We start from the raw sequence: 23,705 nt of genomic DNA, 5'->3' as shown, positions 1-23,705 counted from the left end.
ACACTAGACCAACGCTTGTGTGCGCATTTGCGCGCAAGCACGGGGGACAGGGGGGCTTGATTTTTTTATTTTTTTTATTTGCTTTTTTATGTTATTTTGACACCTTTTCTTAATTTTTTTTTTCTTTTTTAATAATTTTTATTGCTATCACAGTGAATTTAAATTTCCCCTATGATAGCAATCTGTAGTGACAGGTACTCTTTTTAAAAAAATTGGGGTCTTTTAGACTCTAGATCTTTCCTCTGACCTTAACGCATCTGACCACACCAAAATTGGTGTGATAAAATGCTTTGCCAATTTCCCAACGGCGCTGTTTATTTCTGGCAAAACAGAAGTCATGAATTGCTCGTAGCTTCCGATATCTTAGGCCAAAGAGATGATTGGAGCCATTCTCATCTACAATCAGCTCTATGGTTAGATAACTGAACCACCGACTGCACTCTCGGGTTAACCGGTAGGACAGGAGAGCCCGAGAAAAACCATGGAAGGCGGCGGAAGGCGGCAGGAGGGGGGGGGGGAGTCCCCTCCCACTGCATGTAAAAGCAGTCTAGCGGCCAATTATCCACTAGGATTGCTTATACATGTAAGCCGACCGCTGGCTGTAAAAAACGATACCAAGATGATGCCTAAATCTGCAGGCATCATCCTGGTATAACCACTCAAAGTCCAACAACGCACCAGTACATTGCTGGTTGTTTGGCATATAGTGTAGGTTTTTTTTTTTTCATGCAGCTGAACGAAAAAAAAGAGAACCTATCAGAAATCAGCACAGGAATAATGTGTAGTATTACTCATCATTAACCGCCCAAACAACCACCCACTGAATTTAATGATGGGTATACACGACACTATCCACGTATACCTAAATAGGATTTTAACTGCAGTGCTGAAATCAGAAAATCACCACAGCTGCTGCCAGCAAAGGTATCCATGTATGCTGAGCGCAAACGCTGTTTGTGCCAGAATATATAAAATCAATGCCGTGGCAGCAGACGAGTACCTGCAAGAGAAACAGGTCACAAAAGAATGAAAAAACAAACAAAGTACATTAAAAGTACAGTAGGAAGTGTAGAAGAACATAAAAAATGACTGAGACGACAACTATTTTTGGCTTTTATGTATTTTTTTTTTTCTTCAAACGTCGAGTTCCAGGTTCCAGGTTCGGGTCTCTCAAAATTACGATAGCCATCGAACATCTTTTGAGACCCTGTGTAAATGTGCCCTAAACTGTGCCGTGCTGTACCCTACGCTAATAACCCACTAGTGTGTGGTAGCGACGGAAACAGTCACCGTGGCAAAGTCCAGGTCGGTCAGGACAGTTGGGACAATAATTCCGGGTGTCACGCCTAAATCCGCGCCTGCTGCAGACACGGCATCTTTTTTGGGGGTATCGTTGGGTAGGGGTACTCGGGAGGTATTGCGGAAAATGCCTCTCATGCAGCCGGCTCACTGCATCTGGTTGGGGAATTTGGGCAGGAGCACCACCTGGATACAGAAGGGCTCTGATTATCTCTTCTTGGAATTGAAAGAAGGATAATGTTCTGGCAGACGCTTTGTATAAGACAAAAGCGTTGTAAATAGCCAATTGAAATAGGTATACAGACACTTTTTTGTACCAGCGTCTGGCCTTACGGGCAATTAAGTACGGTCCCATCATCTGGTCGTTTAAGTCCACCCCTCCCATTTTACGGTTATAGTCGTGGACACAGAGGGGCTTCTCAACAACAACACCGGCGACCGTAGTAATTTGGACTGCCGTGTCTGGGTGAATGGAGGACAGAACGAAAATGTTCCATTTGTCCCTCCACTTCACTGCAAGCAATTCATCGCACCTCAAGCAGGCTCTCTCCCCCGAGCTCAGTGGGGCATTTACTAGCCGTTGGGGGAAGCTCCGGCGATTAGATCGCACGGTGCCACAAGCGCCAATTTGCAATTGAAAGAGGTGTCTAAAAAGTGGCACGCTTGAATAAAAATTGTCCACGTACAAGTGGTACCCCTTTCCAAATAAGGGTGACACCAAGTCCCAAACTATCTTGCCGCTGCTCCCTATGTAGTCCGGGGAATCGGGGGGCTCCACAGTGCTATCTCTTCCCTCATAGACACGAAAATTAACTGTATAGCCTGTGACCATGTCACACAGCTTATACAACTTGACCCCGTATCAGGCACGCTTGCTGGGGAGGTACTGTTTGATAGCAAGGCGGCCAGTAAACTTAATCAGGGACTCGTCAACGCAGACATCTTGTTGGGGGGGGTAAACCGCTGATTGAAGTGGTCTATGAGGGGCCGAATTTTGTGGAGCCGATCATATTCAGGGTCTCCCCGAGGACGACAGAGTTCATTGTCGTTGAAATGCATGAACCCGAAATATTTGTTCGTATCGAATCCTGGACATAACAGCAGAGAACACATGCATTTGATGAATTGGGTCAGTGGACCAATATAACCGCATTTCATTCTTTCTTGTAATGCCCGTGTTAAAGGAAAGGCCCAGAAATTTTTTTAAATCGGGAATCGTAATAGGATTCCAGGCGATTGGTCTGGCAAGGGGTGAATTTGGGTTGGCGGCGATGAATTGTTAAGCATATAAATTTGATTGGTCCACAATAGATCTGAAAAGATCTTCAGTGAAGAACAGCTCAAAAAAGTTAATGGGATTAAAACCAGCTGTCTCCACGTGGATTCCAGGTTGGGCTGTGAATGGGGGAAGTACTGGCGCTGTGGAATCTGTGGGCTGCCAATAAGGAAATGCCAGCACTTCAGGGAGGGCACTATGGGCTCTACGGGCCTGTCTTCGGATACGCGGTGGCTGCGGGCCACTACTCGTGCTAGCCACCGCACCAGCTTCAACTGCACTTAGGTGACTCGCCATGTCATCAGGTGATACTGCAGTGCTGGTTGAAGGTCCAGGGTGTACTAGGCCACTCGTGCTTGCCAGATCACGAGAAGTGTGAGCGGCACTAGTACTGGCACTCTGCTGCATACGAGAAACTCCCGGTTCTTACAAATCAGCAACTCCAGAATGGGGTCGGTACGCCTGACCTTAGCAGGGACCCCTCTGTCGGAGCTATCTGTCAGGGAGCCGCTGCTGTCATCTGGTTCGTATATTGACCCTGATTCTGCCAGTGAGGCTTCCCCATCGCTCTCATCTGACATGGCCATTATACTGTAGACCTCTTCACCACTGTACCAACGTTTGGTCATTTTAGTACCTAAATTTACCAGTACAGTAGTGTGACTACTAGGTAATAAAAGCCCCTGGTTGTCGAGGACTATTTGGTCGCTACTAAAAAAAAACTGCTAGTGCTAACAGAGATCAGGCCTGACTCTGCTAACGCAGAGGTTTTGTGTGATTTGTGTTTTTTGGAAGTGTCAGTAATCTATTGATTACTACACTTGCCTGGGTAAGGTGGTCTGGGCAAGGGGGCTAAACGCAGGTGCTAGCAGGAATCAGTGCTGATTGTGCAAACGCTGCGTTTTGGGAACACTAAATTATGAGGATGCTAGTATAGTTCTGATCAGATCAGATATTTATCTGTTCAAACACTATACTAGTAATGGAGGTGTGTGTGTGTGTATGTGTGTTAGTGTACTTGACTCTAACTGACGCTAAGTAACGGTGGTGTAGTGGGACCCTGACGCTAACTAGCCTAAGTTGTGTCACCCGTGACGTTAATACAGTGATCGGTAATCACTGTATATAGTGAACACTGTGACAGGGCAGTGAAGGGGTTAACTGGGGAAGATCAAGGGGTTAAACCTTTATAGGGGATAGATGGCGAGTGGCCTAAACCTATTTGGGCTTAGCGCAAATTAGGGTCACAAGTGACACTAAATACAGTGATCAGTAGTTATCTGATATACTGTATATATTAGTGCACTGTGTGATAGGAAGTGAAGGAGTTAACTGGGGGAGATCAAGGGGTAAACCTTAATAAGGGATAGATGGCGGGTGGCCTAAACCTATTTGGGCTTAGCGCAAGCGCAAATAAGGGTCACTAGTGACACTAAATACAGTGATCAGTATTTACCTATATACTGTATTTAGTGCACAGAGTAATAGGGAGTGAAGGGGTTAACTGGGGGAGATCAAGGGGTTAAAAGTTTATTAGGGGATAGGTGGCGGGTGCCCTAACCCTATCTAGGCTTAGCGCAAGCGCAAATAAGGGTCACTAGTGACACTAAATACAGTGATCATTATTTACCTATATACTGTATTTAGTGCACAGAGTAATAGGGAGTGAAGGGGTAAACTGGGGCTGATCAAGGGGTTAAAACTTTACTAGGGGATAGGTGGCGGGTGCCCTAACCCTATTTGGACCTAACGCAGGTGCAAACTAGGCTCACAAGTGACACTTATACAGTGATCAGTAAAATATCTTTATACCACTGTATATAGTGTTCACTGGCAGGGGTTTGTGGGTGATCAGGGGGTGATCAGAGGTGATCAAGGGGTTAAATGTGCCTATGTGAGGTGTGTCAGTGTGCTGTTTGGTGGAACTCACGTTTTTGATGTGTCTCTGTCTTCTCCTGGAACCGAAAGGGCTCCAGAAGGGACAGTGACATCACTTCCCCTGCCTGTGTTTACATTACACAGACAGGGGACAGATTACCATTGGCTGGGACCGATCGCTAGACACTGACCAAAAATAATTGGTCAGTATCTGGTGACTGATCGGTTCCCTACCGAATCCGACCGGAATCGGCACCCGCGGCGCGCGGGAGCGGGCTCTGGGAGCCGAGATCGCGCCTGACGTAGGTCTACGTCATCAGACCTACAAGAGCCACTTTGCCGCAGTAGAGCTCTAGTGAGCAGCGGTAAAGTGGTTAAACGCTTGTTGTTTGGTTGCCCTGCAGCTGTTGAAACTGCGCCATTAAAACCGCGCCAAAACATGAAATAAATTTCCGAACAACGGACTGTATCCCGAACATACAGTAAAATGTTCGGGTCCGTGTCTGTGTACCGAACACCCAAAAGTCCGGTACGATCCCGAACAATACAGTCCGTGTTCACTCAATCCTAGTGATGATCCAATGTGATCTATTTTCAGTGATTGGCACCATAGCTTGTAGACTCTATAACCTTCACAAAGACCAAATAATATACACTGATTTTGGTTATTTTTACCAAAGATATGTAGTAGTATAATTTTTGGCCCAAATTTTTGAAGAAAAATTACTAACTTGCTAAATTTTAAATCAGAATTTTTTTTTTTATTTATAGCGCGAAAAAAAAGGAAAACCCACTGGTGATAAAATACCACCAGAAAGAAAGTTCTATTTGTGTGAAAAAAGGACACCACTTTCATATGGGTACAGTGTTGCATGACTGAGTAATTGTCATTCAAATTGTGAAAGCACTGAAAGCTGCAATTGGCCTGGTTAAGAAGGGGGTATAAGTGCGAAGTGGCAAGTGGTTAATGAATTTTAGTGCACACAAGCAATATAATACCACATTTTTGGGGGTAAAATATAAAAGATGATGTTATGTCAAGTAAATAGGTACTTAACTAGGGTTGAGCGAACACCAACTGTATTATTCGGGTCCGTACCAGATAATTGGATTTTTGTTACCCGGACACGGACCTGAAAACTTTACTGTATATTCGGGTTAAAAATGTATTTCCTGTTTTGTATGTAATGGCGCGGTTTTAATGGCGCGGTTTTAATGGCGCGGTTTTAATGGCGCGGTTTCAACAGCCAATCAACAAGCGTTTAACTGGTGTGCCATAGAAGCCATCACAGCCATGCCTACTAATGGCATGGCTGTGATTGGCCAGCTGAAGCATGTGACCCAGGTCTTTATAAGCTAGAGACACAGCGCGGTGCGCGTCAGTCTGTTCTAGTGTAGGGAGAGAGCACACACAACGGTGCTGGCTGCTGCTGATTAGGGACAGAGACAGGAAAAAAAAACATTGTGGCTGAAAAGAATGTAGGGACAGGTCGGAGTGTAGGCAGGGAAAGATAGAAAAGCATTTTAGGGACAGGCTGGAGAGAGTAGGCAGGGAGAGATTAGGAGACACAGGACAGAACAATCGTCCGTTAGCGATCTACATCGATTTTGCTGTGTGGGGGGTGGTGCAGTGAACGATCTTTTCGCCCTCACTTGAGCCCACTGAGGAGGAGGGAGAAAAAAAAATATTTTTATCAGTCTGTTGTGTGCAGCGTTCATCTATATTTTACTACACAGTGCTGTTCTAATCTGCTATTTAAAAAAAAAAAAGCCTGCTGCTGACCGTGACATAAAACATAAGACACTGCTGTGTTCACCAATTTTATATACTTTTTTCTATTCGGCTATTCAATATACACCCTTTTGGGGTGAAAAAATTTAAATTGCGGCATAGTCTGTATTGGTACGTGTGAGATACACCTTTTTATATACTTTTTTCTATTCCGCTATTCAATATACACCCTTTGGGGTGAAAAAAACTTAAATTGCGGCATAGTCTGTATCGGTACGTTTGAGATACACCTTTTAAATTTGTTTGGCGCATCTCCTTCCACCGCCGAGGATTGCAGGGCGCTACAGTTTGCCTCCTGTTCCGAAGTCCTCCTACTCCTCTTCCTCATCCTCCCTTTAGGGTACAAAAAATTGTAATCGGGGCCTAGTCTGTGTTTGTACGTGTGAGATACACCCTTTTTTATATACTTTTTTCTATTCCGCTATTCAATATACACCCTTTTGGGGTGAAAAAAATGAAATTGTGGCATTGTCTGTATCTATACGTGTGAGATGCGCCAAACAAATTTAAAAGGTGTATCTCCTTCCACCGCTGAGGATTGCAGGGCGCTTCAGTTTGCCTCCTGTTCCGAACTCCTCCTACTCCTCTTCCTCATCCTCATCCTCACTTTAGGGTACAAAAAATTGTAATCGGGGCCTAGTGTGTGTGTTTGTACGTGTGAGATACATCGTTTTATATACTTTTTTCTATTCCGCTATTCAATATACACGCTTTTGGGGTGAAAAAAATTTAATTGCGGCATAGTCTGTATCGGTACGCGTGAGATACACCTTTTAAATTTGTTTGGCGCATCTCCTTCCACCGCTGAGGATTGCAGGGCGCTTCAGTTTGCTTCCTGTTCCGAACTCCTCCTACTCCTCTTCCTCATCCTCATCCTCCCTTTAGGGTACAAAAAATTGTAATCGGGGCCTAATGTGTGTGTTTGTACGTGTGAGATACATCGTTTTATATGCTTTTTTCTATTCCGCTATTCAATATACACGCTTTTGGGGTGAAAAAAATTAAATTGCGGCATAGTCTGTATCGGTACGTGTGAGATACACCTTTTAAATTTGTTTGGCGCATCTCCTTCCACCGCAGAGGATTGCAGGGCGCTGCAGTTTGCCTCCTGTTCCGAACTCCTCCTACTCCTCTTCCTCATTCTCATCCTCCCTTTAGGGTACAAAAAATTGTAATCGGGGCCTAGTCTGTGTTTGTACGTGTGAGATACACCGTTTTATATACTTTTTTCTATTCCGCTATTCAAAATACACCCGTTTGGGGGTGAACAAAAATGTAATTGCGGCATAGTCTGTATCGGTACGTGTGAGATACACCTTTTAAATTTGTTTGGCGCATCTCCTTCCACCGCTGAGGATTGCAGGGCGCTTCAGTTTGCCTCCTGTTCCGAACTCCTCCTACTCCTCTTCCTCATCCTCATCCTCCCTTTAGGGTACAAAAAATTGTAATCGGGGCCTAGTGTGTGTGTTTGTACGTGTGAGATACATCGTTTTATATACTTTTTTCTATTCCGCTATTCAATATACACGCTTTTGGGGTGAAAAAAAATGTAATTGCGGCATAGTCTGTATCGGTACGTGTGAGATACACCTTTTAAATTTGTTTGGCGCATCTCCTTCCACCGCCGAGGATTGCAGGGCGCTTCAGTTTGCCTCCTCTTCCTCATCCTCATCCTCCCTTTAGGGTACAAAAAATTGAAATCGGGGCCTAGTCTGTGTTTGTACGTGTGAGATACACCGTTTTATATACTTTTTTCTATTCCGCTATTCAATATACACCCTTTTGGGGTGAAAAAAATTAAATTGCGGCATACTTTACATATTTGACTGTGAGATACACCCGTTGTATTTGTATACTGTTTTTCTATTCCGCTATTTAATAAACACCCTTTTGGGGTAAAAAAAATTAAATTGCGGCATAGTTTGCATATTTGACTCTGAGATACACCGTGGGATACTGTTGTTGTTTTGTTCCGCTATTCAATAAACCCCTTTCTAGGGCAAGATCATAAATTACAGAAATATGAGGAGAACGTCAAATAGGGGCCGTGGCCTGGGTCGTGGTGCTGCTGGTAGAGCTCCTGTTGCAAGGAGAGGACGTGGTCGATCTGTGCCAGCTACACGCACAAGTGAAACACCTTCCTCAAGTGTGAGTAGGCAACAGAACCTGCAGCAGTATTTGGTAGGGCATCATGCGCCTCTACAAGTGTTGAGGCAAGAACAAGTACAGGCGATAGTAGATTGGGTTGCTGACAGTGCCTCCAGTTCCTTCACATTGTCTCCCACCCAGTCTACTGCAGAAAGGTCAGAGTTGGCACCTGCAGCCGATGTCCAACCGTCTTTCACCTCTTCTTCTTTTTGATGACTCTGTCAGCAGGGTTTCCCAGGGCCATCCACCTAGCCCTGCCCCAGAAGTGGAAGAGATTGAGTGCAGCGATGCCCAACCACTTATTTCTCAAGATGAGTACATGGAAGGACCATCGCAAGAACGTCTCCGATGATGACGAAACGCAGGTGCCAACTGCCGCGGCACTCAGAATTGTGGAGATCAACAAGGAGGGCAGGGGGGAAGACTGGGTGGAAGATGATGTGGAGGACGATGAGGTCCTTGACCCCACATGGAATGAGCAGGTGACCTGAGTAGTTTGGAGGAAGAGGCGGTGGTCGCACAGAGCCACCAGCACAGCAGAAGAGGGAGCAGGGTGCAGAAGCGGAGCGGCCGTACCCTAGACACTACGCCTGCTACTGCCCAACACAGCAAGGGACCGAGCGCACCAAAGCCAGCTCAAAGGAGTTCTCTAGCGTGGAAGTTCTTCAGAAAATGTGCTGATGACAGGGCACGAGTGGTTTGCACGCTGTGCAATCAGAGACTGAAGTGAGGCATAAACCTTCTCAACCTGAGCACAACCTGCATGATCAGGCATCTAAGTGCAAAGCACGAGGTGCAGTGGAGTAGACACCTTCAAAACCAAGAAAGGTCTCTGGCTCCTCCTGCTTCCTCTTCTGCTGCAGTCTTGGCCTCTTCATCCACCTCTGTAGTGATACCGGCACCTGCCACCCCGCAAGAGGATCTGTCAGCATCACCACCACCTGGGTCACCAACCATCTCCACAATGTCCCGTGGAAGCGTTCAGATTTCCATCTCCCAAACACTTCAGAGGAAGAGGAAGTACCCCCCTACCCACCCGCGATCCCTGGCCCTGAATGCCAGCATTTCAAAATTCTTGGCCTTTGAAATGCTGTTATTCCGTCTGGTGGAGACGCACAGTTTTAAAAGCCTTATGTCGGTGGCTGTCCCACAGTATGTCGTGCACAGCCGCCACTACTTTTCCAGGCAAGCCATCCCTTCCCTGCACAACCAAGTGGGGGAAAAAATCAGGTGTGCACTGCGCAACGCCATCTGTGGCCAGGTCCACCTAACTACCGATACGTGGACCAGTAAGCACGGTCAGGGGCATTATATCTCCCTAACGGCACACTGGAAATATCCTGTAAATTGAAAACTTTGTGTAAAAAAATAGGTTTTCATTTTCTTCCCACATTTTCCAAAAACTTGTGGAAAAAAAGGACATGTTCAAAAGGCTCATAATGCCTCGTAGAATATATGTTTGGGTGTTTGCTTTCCAAAATGGGGTAATTTGTGGGCGTTTTCATTGTCCTGATGCTCCAGGGTCTTTAAAAGTGTGATAGGTAGTCAGAAAGTTATATGTGTATTTATGCTCCTAGAATGCCTGAAGGTGCTACTTGGATGTTAAGTCTCTTTTTGTGGCCAGGCTGTGTAAAAGTCTCAGAATATATTTTGGTCATTTTTGCTGTGTACATGCTATGTGTTAGAAATATCTTATAAATTGACAACTTTGTGGAAATAAATAAAAAAAAAAAAAAAAAAAAAAAAAAAATATATATATATATATATATATATATATATATATATATATATATATATATATATTTTTTTTTTTTTTTTATCCAAAAATTTTGGGAAAAATTTCAACTTCAAAAAATTAATTATGCCTCTTACTAAATACCTTGGACTGTCTACTTTCCAAAAAGAGTTCATTTGGGGGTATTTATACTGTCCTGACATTTCAGGGCCTCAATAAAGGAGATAGGCAGTCAGTAAATCAGGTGTGATCAATTTTCAGTAATTGGTACCATAGCTTGTAGACTCTACTTTCACACTGACTAAATAATATACACTGATTTGGGTTATTTTTACCAAAGATATGTAGCAGTATACATTTTGGCCCAATTTTGTATACTTTTCTGCATGGGGTTTATTGGAAATGAGAGCTACAATAGAACATTAGTCTTGCAGCACTGCCTACTGGTGAAATTAGACAGTATATAAACCATAGCAGTTTTCTAGGAGTACCATCTGAAGTGTCTGTAGTCACCATTTAGTACGCTGAACACTGTCAATACATCAGGTATAGGAAGAGATAAGATAAGAGAATTGTTATCATCTAGAAATTTTATCTGGAAATATAGTTTAAAATTGTCCTAATTAGCTTTCTACTTGCCTACTTATTTGGATTGTTTCTTCTTACAGGGCACTGTCCTTTGTGATATCATTTTACTGAACTTCCTGAAAGGAGCGGATCAGTACAAAGCAAAGAAGTTTGAGGAGGTATATCACTGCTGAAAATGCAGAGGTGCATAAAAATAGTACAAATAGTACAAATGATTGAATTAAAAAACAACTCCAGCCAATTACTACATTTAAACATTTGAAACATGTATTTTATCTGTAAGAATGTTTGTAATTCTGTCAATTCCTTCTTGTGATTCTCACACTTTTGGCACTCTGTATCGCCTAGTGGCACATCTATTTACTTGGAGCATTTTTTTCAGCTTCCAGTGTCATGCCTGCTTAAACTGTGATCATGTAAAAGTATATCTAAATCCAATCGATAGGCATTTTTTAACTTTTTGCCATTGGGGAGGTCTACCTTTGTTTCTAGTACAAGACACAACTGGAAGTAAAGGGAAATCTCCCCAAAGTGAGGGAAAATCCCATCAAACATGTATTATTATCAGAAATAATCTTTCAAAGGTGAAAGGTGATAATAAGGGTCAGCTTACCCCCCAATCCTCCCACATATGCATGATATAACACTAGTTTTATCTGTCTTTTAGAAAGTAAAGCTGGTTATAGACAGGTTATCAGCCGGTTCAGCAGGATCTGGCGACATTTCAAACCATTTATAGGCAGGCTGAATGTACCCCTCCCATAATGGCACTAAATGTATTGATGGGGAGATTAAGCTAGTTTCTTTCCTGGAACCCGCAGTTGCTGGAAAGAGAATTTGCTCTGTCTATGGCCGGCTTAATACATATAATACTCCACTGTTTCCTTGGCTTCCTTCATTGTGCTTCGGCACCATATTTGAGAGACTTGGCTTATAACAACCCTTTGAGACCAGCTATAGCCAGAACATTTTTTGGATAGAGTGGGGAAGGTTTAGAATCTCTTCCAGGTCCTATAAAGCAAATAACCAGTAGTACATTGTTTCAATATTGATATGTAATTACACATCAGTTTATTATGCATAACGATGAGGATACTCGTTTCCTTTGTTAATGTATTCAAATGTGTTATAATTAGGGCTTTTCAGATTCCTTCTAATTTATGATGATATAATGTTCAGAAACTGTTTCTTTCTCCTTGCAATGTTTTATCATGCTATTTAGGCAATTCAGAAGTTTGGTTTACACTATTAAACTAAAAATATCACCATTATAGTCAAAGGTGGCTGGCTGATTTTCCATTCACCTCAACTCTAAAAATAATTTATATTATTATATCACTTATTGCTACATAGGATGAATAATGTAAATCATATCAATATAAAGTCCATCATATGTGATCTAAAGACTTTTCAGGATGGTAGTCTAAATCAGGTCATGTATCCATGTTTGTTGGCTTCTATTTGCAAAAGTCTGCAACTTGGATAATCTAAAATTTTGATAATATAAAAATCTACTGGCAAAAAAGTCTGTATTACAGTCAAAAGGTGCTAACTTAAAAAAGAAAGATCACATTACAGGTGCATCTCATAAAATTAAATATCATCAAAAAGGTAATTTATTTTTAATAATTTAATTCAAAAAGTAAAACTCATAGACTTTATATAGATGCGTTACACACAGAGTGATTTATTTATTATTATTATTATTCAGGATTTCTTTAGCGCCAGCAGTTTACGCAGCGCTTTACATTGTCAGAGGGAGACAATACAGTTACAATACAATAAAATACAAGAGGATTAAGAGGGCCCTGCTCAGAAGAGCTTACAATCTAGTGGGGTGGGGCAGGTGTTACAAGAGGTTGTAACAGTAGGGAACGAGCTGATGGAAGATTAGTTGGCAGTGTGATAGGCTTCCCCGAAGAGATGAGTTTTCAGGGATCGCCTGAAAGCAGCTAGAGTAGGAGATAGCCGTACAGGTTGAGGTAGAGCATTCCAGAGGATGGGAGAGGCCCTGGAGAAATCCTGGAGATGAGCATGGGAGGAGGAGACAAGGGAGCTTGAGAGTAGGAGGTCTTGAGAGGAGCGGAGAGGACAGTTTGGGTGATATTTGGAGACCAGTTTGGTAATGTAGCTCGGGGCAGAGTTGTGAATGGCTTTGTATGTTGTGGTTAGTATTTTGAATTTAATTCGCTGGGCAATCGGGAGCCAGTATAGGAATTGGCAGAGAGGGGAGGCAGACACTGAGTGGCTGGTAAGGTGGATAAGCCTGGCAGCAGCATTCATGATGGACTGAAGAGGGGATAGCCTATGACGTGGTAGGCCTATGAGAAGGGAGTTGCAGTAGTCGAAGCGAGAAATAACAAGGGAGTGAATGAGTAGCTTGGTGGTTTCAGTTGTTAAAAAGGGGCGAATTTTAGAGATGTTGCGGAGGTGAAGTCTACAAGTTTTTGACAATGATTGGATTTGGGGCTGAAAGGACAGGTCAGAGTCTAGGATTACACTTAGTACCCTGGCATGAGGGGAGGGATTGATGGTTGCATAACTAATTTTGATGGAAAAGTCATGAAGGGGGGAACAGGCGGGGGGGTGGGATTACCAGCTCAGTTTTAGAGAGATTTAGTTTGAGGAAGTGGTGCGACATCCATGTTGATATGTATGTCGTATAAGTAAGTTAGCAATGCGAGAGGAGACTGAAGGAGTGAGGTGAGGAGTAGACAGATAGATTTGAGTGTCATTGGCGTAGAGATGGTATTGGAAATCGTGGGCGGTTATCAAGTGACCGAGGGAGGCGGTGTAGATAGAGAAGAGGAGGGGTCCAAGAACAGAGCCTTGGGGAATCCCCACAGAAAGGGGCAATGGGGAGGACGAGGTAGAGTTGTGGGTAAAACTGAAGGAGCGCTGTGATAGGTAGGAGGAGAACCTAGATAGAGCAGAATCTTGGAGGCCAAGGGAACAGAGTTTATTAAGAAGGAGCGGGTGGTCAACAGTGTCAAAGGCCGCAGAGAGGTCAAGTAATAAGAGTATGGAGTAGTGGCCATTGGTTTTGGCAGTTAGTAGATCGTTGGTGAGTTTTAGTAAGGCAGTTTCTGTGGAGTGCTGTGAGCGAAAGCCAGACTGTAAGGGATCAAGAAGGTTATTTTCTCTGAGGTAGGAGCTGAGATGGTTGTAGACTAAGTGTTCTAGAAGTTTAGAAGTGAATGGGAGCAGTGAGATGGGTCTTAAGTTGTTCAGGTTGGTGGGGTCCAGTGAGGGCTTTTTAAGTATGGGAGTGATCTGCGTATGTTTTAGAGGGGAGGGGAAGGTGCCACTAGAGAGGGAGAGATTGAAGATGTGAGTAAGGGAGCATAGGATAGAATAAGAGGGTGTCTGTAGTAGTTGTGAGGGAACAGGATCCAGGAAACAGGTGGTTAGGCAGACATCTGAGAAAATGTTTTTAACCTCTACAGTAGTAGCCAGTTCAAAGGAGGAGAGTGTTGACTGTACTGTTAGGCAAGGTATGTTGAGTGGGGAAGATGTGCGTGCAGTGGCGGTGCATGTATTTCAAGATTTTTTCTTTTAATTTTGAGGATTATGGCTTACAGCTAGTAAAAACCCAGAATTCAGTATCTCAGAAAATTAGAAGTGTTGGATTACTGAAAAGTATGCCCATGTACAGTATAGTATGCACTCAATACTTGGTGGGGGCTCTTTTTGCATGAATTACTGCATCAATGCAGCGTGGCATGGAGGCAATCAGCCTGTGGCACTGCTGAGGTGGTATGGAAGCCCAGGTTTCTTTAATAGAGGCTCATCTGCATTGTTGGGTCTGGTGTCTCTTATCTTCCACTTGACAATACCACATAGATTCTCTATGTGGTTTAGCTGAGGCGAATTTGCTGGACAATTAGGAAAAAGTGATACCATGATCATTAAACTAGGTATTAGTACTTTTGGCAGTGTGGGCAGGTGCCAATTAATGCTGGAAAATGAAATCAGCATCTCCATAAAGCTGGTCAGCGGAGGGAAGTATGAAGTGCTCTAGAATTTCCTAGGAGAGGGCTGCGCTGCATTTGGACTTGATAAAACACAGTGGACCAAAACACCAGCAGATGACATGGCTCCACAAATTATCACTGACTGTGGAAACTTCACACTGGACCTCATGCAACTTGGATTCTGTGCCTATCCACTCTTCCTTCAGACTCTGGGACCTTGATTTCCAAATAAAATGCAGAATTTTCAACAGTTCATGATGATTTGGGGAGCCATGCCATCTGCTGTTGTTGGTCCACTGTGTTTTTTCAAGTCCAAAGTCAGCGCAGCCATCTACCAGGAAAATCTAGAGCATTTCTTGCTTCCCTCTGCTGACCAGCTTTATGGAGATGCTGATTTTATTTTCCAGCAGAACTTGGCAACTGCCCACACTGCCAAAAGTATCAATACCTGTTTTAATGATCATGGTATCGCTGTGCTTGATTGGCCAGAAAACTCCCCAGACCTAAAGCCCATAGAGAATCTGTGGAGTATTGTCAAGAAGAAGATGAGAGACACCAGACCCAACAATGCAGACGAGCTGAAGGCTGCTATCAAAGAAACCTGGGCTTTCATACCACCTCAGCAGTGCCACAGGCTGATCGCCTCCATGCCACGCCACATTGATGCAGTAATTCATCCAACAGGAGCCCTGACCAAATATTGAGTGCATACTATACTGTACACGGTCATACTTTTCAGTAGAATAAAATATAGAAACCCAATAGGTTCTAAACCCATGCAAATCAATACACAAAAACAAATAAACTACAATAAAGAGCTGCATGTTATAAAGTGTAAAAAACACCTATACCATGAAAATAAAAAAACAGGGTAACCCCTAAGGACGTCTGACATAGACTGACAAAATGGTGTTGGGTGGTGTTTGAGGTACGTCATTTCTGGTCTGCTGGAATACAGGTGGAGCACAAACTGTCAATTCCTATACATTACATGATGTATAGGAATTCATTAGCTGCAAGTACCCCATTCAAGTACAACATTTTAAGTACAGTGAAGAGATATTGCAGGAAACTGAAGAGATTGGCTTGGAGTTTGCAACTGACTCATCTGTGTCTTTTGCAGGCTATTGTTTGAGAAGGGGAAAGGAATTTGGTCAGGTGTTTGCTATTTGCATTTGCTAATGAGACTAGCCCATTAAGGTGTTACAATTGTTGCTGGGGGAGGAGCTGTGAAGAAGTGTGTATATATAGAGAAATACTAATTAGCTGGCCTAATTCATTAGCTGCAAGTACTCCATTCAAGTACAACATTTTAAGTACAGTGAAGAGATATTGCAGGAAACTGAAGAGATTGGCTTGGAGTTTGCAACTGACTCATCTGTGTCTTTTGCAGGCTATTGTTTGAGAAGGGGAAAGGAATTTGGTCAGGTGTTTGCTATTTGCATTTGCTAATGAGACTAGCCCATTAAGGTGTTACAATTGTTGCTGGGGGAGGAGCTGTGAAGAAGTGTGTATATATAGAGAAATACTAATTAGCTGGCCTAATTCATTAGCTGCAAGTACTCCATTCAAGTACAACATTTTAAGTACAGTGAAGAGATATTGCAGGAAACTGAAGAGATCGGCTTGGAGTTTGCAACTGACTCATCTGTGTCTTTTGCAGGCTATTGTTTGAGAAGGGGAAAGGAATTTGGTCAGGTGTTTGCTATTTGCATTTGCTAATGAGACTAGCCCATTAAGGTGTTACAATTGTTGCTGGGGAAGGAGCTGTGAAGAAGTGTGTATATATAGAGAAATACTAATTAGCTGGCCTAATTCATTAGCTGCAAGTACTCCATTCAAGTACAACATTTTAAGTACAGTGAAGAGATATTGCAGGAGATAGTCAGGAGGTAGGCTGGAAGGTGGACAAAGAAAAAAAAAAAAGGTAAGATTTGTTTGACTTAAATTTACAATTTTTTTTTTTTTCTCCTCTTTAAAATGGCAGACTTGGTTCAGTGCAGGAATTGTTGTGCATTTATTTCATGTTCCACTCTTTGGAGATTCGGATGCTGTCAGATCTGTAGGCAATTCTCCTTACTGCAGCAGGAAATTGCATTTTTGAAATCAGAGATATTTAAATTATCTGTTAAACAAACTCCAGCTGGGACTGCTGCAATGCCACTGCCACAGAGGACCCCCAGAAATGGCAGATGGGTTACTGTAGGTTCTGGAAGACTTAGAGTGGTGGATAGAAGACAAGTCCCACAGTCGGTGGTTCTCCAAAATTCATTTGCAGCACTCTCAGAATGTAAGGACAACATGGATATGGACTCAAGCACAGAGGCTGAGAAACCATCGACTCCTATGTCTAATGTATGCAAGACTGCAGCCAAGGACAAAAAAAGATAAAGTGAAGTCTCAAAGGAAGCAGCTGTTGCTGGGTGATTCAATCATAAGAAGTGTGGAGCTTAAAGAAAATGGTTTTGTGAGATGTCTCCCTGGTGCCACTGCTAGACGAGATAGAAGACGTATTATTAATATTGTTAAGCAAGCAAAGCAGGAAGGGGACGTGGATGTTCTTGTCCATCTAGGGACAAATGACCTGGCTTGCAATGAAGTGTCAGAGGTGAAAAAATCTTTTATCACACTTGGAAATGACATACAGGATTTTGCATCCACCATTTCATTTTCTGAAGTTCTGCCTGTGCATAATGTTCAGAATGATAGGCAGAGGCGCATAAAGGAGTTCAACATATGGCTTAGTAAATGGTGTCAAGAGCAAGGATTTGGCTTTGTTTCTCATGATAGCTCTACTTGGAATAGAAAGGAACTGTACAAAAAAGATGGTTTGCATCTTTCTCTCAAAGGAACAAATGTACTTAGTGAACAACTCCAAGAATTTGCAAAAGAGTATTTAAACTAGGAAGGGGGGGCAAAAGAGTGAAAATACAAGAGTCCAATTGCCCCCCGAAACAATGCCAGAACAGGTCAGAAGCACAGAGGTTAAGAAATGATAAGCTCAGAGTCCTGTCTACAAATGCTCGCAGTTTAGGTAAAAAAATCAATGAACTTGGGTCAATAATGGCATCTGAGAATGTAGATTTAGTGGCTGTTACGGAGACATGGTTTAATGAAAGAAATGACTGGGACATAACCATACCAGGATACTCTTTATACAGAAGAGACAGAGAAGGCAAGAAAGGAGGAGGAGTGGCCCTGTATGTGAAAGATAGCATTAAATCTAACCTAATACAAGTTGGTGAGGCCAACATAGAGTCAGTTTGGGTTACGTTGCAGTTTGCTAATCATGCAGTAACTCGTGTAGGTGTGATATATAGACCACCTGGTCAAGTTAAAGAACTAGATGATCTACTAGTTGAAGAAATAGCTAAAATGACAATGAAAGGAGAAGTTATCATTATGGGAGATTTCAATCTTCCAGATATAAACTGGAAAACCAAAATAGCAAGTTCTACCAGGAGTACAGATATTCTAAATTCCCTACTGGGGTTGTCTCTGCAACAAGTGGTTGAGGAGCCAACCCGGAGGGAGGCCATTTTGGATTTGGTATTCACAAATGGGGATTCGGTATATGATGTCATTGTAGGCGAAACCTTGGGATCTAGTGATCACCAGTCAGTGTGGTTTAATATAAGAACTGTGAAAGAGTCACACCACACAAAAACAAAAGTTTTAGATTTTAGAAAAACAGACTTTTCAAAAATGAAATTAGTCATAAATGAGTCCTTATCAGACTGGAATGGATTACATGGAGTCCAGGAGAAATGGGACTACTTAAAAGGTGCATTATTGAAGGCAACAGAAAATTGCATTAGACTTGTCAGTAAAAGCAAAAAAAGGAAGAGACCACTGTGATACTCAGCAGAAGTGGCTCAAATCATTAAAAATAAAAAGCTAGCATTTTCTAATTATAAAAAAACCCAGAGCAATGAAGATAAGGAAATCTACAAGATTAGGCAGAAAGAGGCCAAGCAAGTTATAAGAACTTCTAAAGCGCAGGCAGAAGAAAAACTAGCTCAGTCTATGAAAAAGGGGGATAAGACATTCTTCAGATATATAAATGAAAAAAAGAAATTAAAACAAGGAATAACTAAATTAAAAACAAAGGACGGAAGGTATGTAGAAGAGAATAAAGGGCTAGCCGACTGCCCTAATGAATACTTCTGTTCAGTTTTTACAGAAGAAAAAGAAGGAAAAGGACCTCCACTTGAAAGGATGATTAATGAATCGTTTGATGCATGTGTCTTTACAGAGGAAGACGTTCTAAGATTGCTGTCTAAAGTGAAGACAAATAAGTCACAGGGTCCTGATGAGATGCACCCAAAATTATTAAAAGAGCTTAGTGGTGAGCTGGCAAAACCATTAACAGATTTATTTAACCAATCATTAATAACAGGAGTCGTCCCGGAAGATTGGAAATTGGCAAATGTCGTGCCCATTCACAAGAAAGGTAGTAGGGAGGAATCGAGCAACTATAGACCAGTGAGTCTGACATCAATAGTAGGCAAATTAATGGAAACCCTATTAAAGGATAGAATTGTGGAACATCTTAAATCCCATGGATTGCAAGATGAAAAACAACATGGGTTTACTTCAGGGAGATCATGTCAAACAAATCGTATAGATTTTTTTGACTGGGTGACTAAAATAATAGACGGCGGAGGTGCAGTAGACATTGCATATCTAGATTTTAGTAAGGCTTTTGACACTGTCCCACATAGAAGACTTATCAATAAACTACAGTCATTGAGCATGGACTCCCATATTGTTGAGTGGATTAGGCAGTGGCTGAGTGACAGACAACAGAGGGTTGTGGTCAATGGAGAACATTCAGAACAAGGTCCTGTTACCAGTGGGGTACCTCAGGGATCTGTACTGGGACCAATTTTGTTTAATATCTTCATAAGTGATATTGCAAAAGGCCTCGATGGTAAGGTTTGTCTTTTTGCTGATGACACAAAGATATGTAACAGGGTTGATGTTCCTGGAGGGAAACACCAAATGGAAAAGGATTTAGGAAAACTAGAAGAATGGTCAGAACTCTGGCAACTGAAATTTAATGTGGATAAGTGCAAGATAATGCACCTGGGGCGTAAAAACCCAAGGGCAGAATATAGAATATTTGACACAGTCCTGACCTCAGTATCTGAGGAAAGGGATTTAGGAGTAATTATTTCAGAAGACTTAAAGGTGGGAGGACAATGTAATAGAGCAGCACGAAATGCCAGCAGAATGCTTGGATGTATAGGGAGAGGTATAAGCAGTAGAAGGAGAGAAGTGCTTATGCAGCTGTACAGAACACTGGTGAGACCTCACTTGGAGTATTGTGCGCAGTACTGGAGGCCATATCTCCAGAAGGATATAGATACTCTAGAGAGAGTTCAGAGAAGAGCTACTAAACTAGTACATGGATTGCAGGAAAAAACTTACCAGGAAAGGTTAAAGGACCTTAACATGTATAGCTTGGAAGAAAGAAGAGACAGAGGGGATATGATAGAAACTTTTAAATACATAAAGGGAATCAACTCGGTAAAGGAGGAGAGCATATTTAAAAGAAGAAAAACTACCACAAGAGGACACAGTTTTAAATTAGAGGGGCAAAGGTTTAAAAGTAATATGAGGAAGTATTACTTTACTGAGAGAGTAGTGGATGCATGGAATAACCTTCCTGCAGAAGTGGTAGCTGCAAATACAGTGAAGGATTTTAAGCATGCATGGGATAGGCATAAGGCTATCCTTCATATAAGATAGGGCCAGGGACTATTAGGACATAGGATTCAGATATATTGGGCAGACTAGATGGGCCAAATGGTTCTTATCTGCCAACACATTCTATGTTTCTATGTTTCTATGATCCCTGTCTTCTTTCATGTAAGTGCAATACAACTTTCTTTTTTAAATACACAATTTGATATACTGCACCATGAGAGTGTTTCTTCCTCTCCCTCTTGGCAACACTGAAGCTTTGAATACGCTATTTATATGCATATTGAATGGTGGACAGCAGCGGTTTGAAATCATTCCTGTAACCTCATTAATGGCATCTTGGATTTTCCCATATGCGCAATTTGACTCCCTGTAATAGAGGTCAATTAAGTCTGGTGAGTGTATAGTGCATCTGCATGCTGGTGGAGAGGAGCCTTTCCTATACCCACTGTGGACACAATTTACGTGTGGGAGTATATATGAACTTCGCAATTTTTATGTATTTTTTATCATTTAAATGAAGATGTATTTTTTTTATTTGTCTATATACTTTTCAGTAAGCCAACATTTCTTTATTAAAAATCCTTTTTTTTATTGGTCTTATGTAATATTATAATTATCTGAGATACAGAATTTTGGGTTTTCACCCAAAACCCAAGCCATAATCATCAAAATTAAAAGAAAGAAATGCTTGAAATATATCACTCTGTGTGTAATACATCTATAAAAAATATGAGTTTACTTTTTCAAATTGAATTACTGAAATAAATTACATTTTTGATGATGTTCGAATTTTATGAGATGCACCGTACATACCTTCCAACTTTAGAACTTGAGAATGAAGGACACTTTAGGGAGATAGTGACCTGCGACGCTGCAGCAAAAAGTAAGTGTGACCAAACTGTTAACTGTCCTATATGGTCTTACTTCTGTTTTGCATTTGAATCTTAAAAGTCTGCCATGTTTGTATACTTCATAGTCTAATAACATGAATTAGTATGATTCCCATTAAAGTAAACCTGCCATGTACTAATAGGCCTTGGTATTGAATGTATAGCAAATAGTGCCTGCTCATACTATTTTAAGATGGCTTCTTTTTTTTTTTCAAATTCTTTATTTTGTTTAAGGTATAAATAAAGGCAAAACTTTTTTTGGTAACCTTAGATAGAGTGGAGAGGAATTAAAACATCTGTTGGGCCATTATTGCTGTCTGTGTCCTGATTAGGGAGATTCATCCTCCTTGTCCTTTTTACTGTTATTATTAAAAGGGAAAGTAAATGAAAATACCCAATTTTGGATTGTCCCTAGAACAGGAATAGAGAGGAAGTCTTCCAATGGGGACATTTGTTCTGCTGACCTTGGTGACAGTCAAGGAATCCTTTACATTGGAGGAATTTCCTCTCACTTCCTGTTTTGGTCTGGATACAGGAAGTAAAGAGTAATTCCCAAAATGGGACACAGATGGCAAAAAAAAAAAGCTCCCAAGGGTTATAACCCTCCCCTGCTTTATCCAAAAAAAGCTTTGCCTTTAGTACCACTTTTAAGAAGAAGGCAGAGAAGCACAAGAGTAGGTATTACATTGGACGTATGGACATACCTTTTGCTAAAAAATAGAAAATGCAGCAACACTGATCTTATGATCAATGTGCATGTTTTACCTTTTTTGCCTTGAACCCAAAAATACAAGACTGAGGGGTCATTGGCAGCATTTAAGCACTACAAAGAGTGTAATAAGAAATGTAAAGATGAAATCAGGGCGGCTAAAATAGAACACGAGAGACATATAGCGGAGGAGAGCAAAAAGAACCCCAAGAAGTTCTTTAAGTATATAAACAGTAAGAAAGCCAGGCCAGAGCACATTGGCCCCATAAAAGATGATAAAGGAAAAATGGCCACTGAGGACAGAGAAAAGGCGGAAGTGTTAAATAATTTCTTTTCTTCAGTCTTCACAAAGGAATCGGGGGGCTACACGAAACCCGCTTGTAAGGCCGAACTAAATAATACACCTCAGGAAGTGCCGCCATGGCTAACAGAGGATAGACTTAGAGCTAAACTAGAGAAACTTAACATAAATAAATCCCCGGGACCGGATGGCTTGCACCCGAGGGTTCTTAATGAGCTCAGCCAGGTGATTGCCAGACCATTATTCTTGATCTTTAAGGATAGTTTACAGACGGGTATGGTGCCAGCTGATTGGAAAAAAGCCAACGTGGTACCAATATTTAAAAAGGGGCCGAGATATATCCCGGGTAACTATAGGCCGGTCAGCCTAACATCAGTAGTCTGCAAAATTTTGGAGGGGATGATAAGGGACCACATACAAGACTTTAGTAATGAAAATGGTATTATAAGTAGAAATCAGCATGGATTCATGAAAAATCGTTCGTGCCAAACCAATCTGTTAACCTTCTACGATGAAGTGAGCTGCCACCTAGATAAAGGTAAGCCTGTGGATGTGGTGTATCTGGACTTCGCAAAGGCCTTTGACACCGTTCCTCACAAACGCTTACTGTACAAACTAAGGAAGGTAGGTATGGATCATAAGGTGAGTACCTGGATAGAGACCTGGCTCCAGGGGAGAGTCCAGAGGGTGGTGATTAATGGGGAGTACTCGGATTGGGCGGGTGTGGAAAGTGGGGTCCCCCAGGGTTCTGTCCTGGGACCAATCCTGTTTAATTTATTCATAAATGATCTAGAGGAGGGGATATCTAGTACAATCTCAGTATTTGCAGATGATACTAAATTAGGCATGCCAATATCTTCTATGCAGGATGTGGAAATCTTGCAAGCAGACCTGAACAAAATAACGGGGTGGGCAACCACATGGCAGATGAGGTTTAATGTAGAAAAATGTAAAGTAATGCACTTGGGTGCCAGAAACCAGAAAGCAAGCTATTCACTAGGGGGTGAACCTCTGGGTGAGTCTAGGATGGAAAAGGACTTGGGGGTACTGGTAGACAACAGGCTTGGCAGTGGCATGCAATGCCAAGCCGCCGCAAGCAAAGCCAACAGAATACTGGGATGTATAAAAAGGGGGATTCACTCCAGAAATAAAGAGATTATTCTCCCGCTCTACAAGACTCTGGTCCGGCCACATCTGGAGTATGCTGTCCAGTTCTGGGCACCGGTCCGCAGGAAGGATGTGCTGGAACTGGAGAAAGTCCAGAGGAGGGCAACAAAAATAATTAGGGGAATGGAGGACATCGGCTATGAGGAAAGACTACAAGCACTGAACCTATTCTCTCTGGAGAAGAGACGATTGAGGGGGGATATGATATCAATGTACAAATACTGTACTGGCGACCC

At 42.2% G+C, this 23,705-nt stretch overlaps 1 protein-coding gene across 1 annotated transcript in view; it reads left to right on the top strand.

Moving 5' to 3' along the window:
* P2RX3 (purinergic receptor P2X 3) overlaps positions 1-23,705 on the top strand; it is a gene marked incomplete at both ends in the record, with an annotated part of 285,859 nt that overhangs the window by 240,239 nt on the left and 21,915 nt on the right. The window contains one exon of the mRNA XM_082268304.1: positions 10,797-10,874. Within this exon, the coding sequence (XP_082124430.1) occupies positions 10,797-10,874 (78 nt within the window). The remainder of the gene's footprint in view (positions 1-10,796; positions 10,875-23,705) is intronic.

Source organism: Pelophylax lessonae, assembly GCF_965119305.1.
Source record: "Pelophylax lessonae genome assembly, chromosome: 9".
In the NCBI taxonomy this organism is placed as follows: domain Eukaryota; kingdom Metazoa; phylum Chordata; class Amphibia; order Anura; family Ranidae; genus Pelophylax; species Pelophylax lessonae.
Note: the sequence above shows the minus strand (reverse complement) of the source record. Positions and strands in the feature narration are given on the sequence as shown.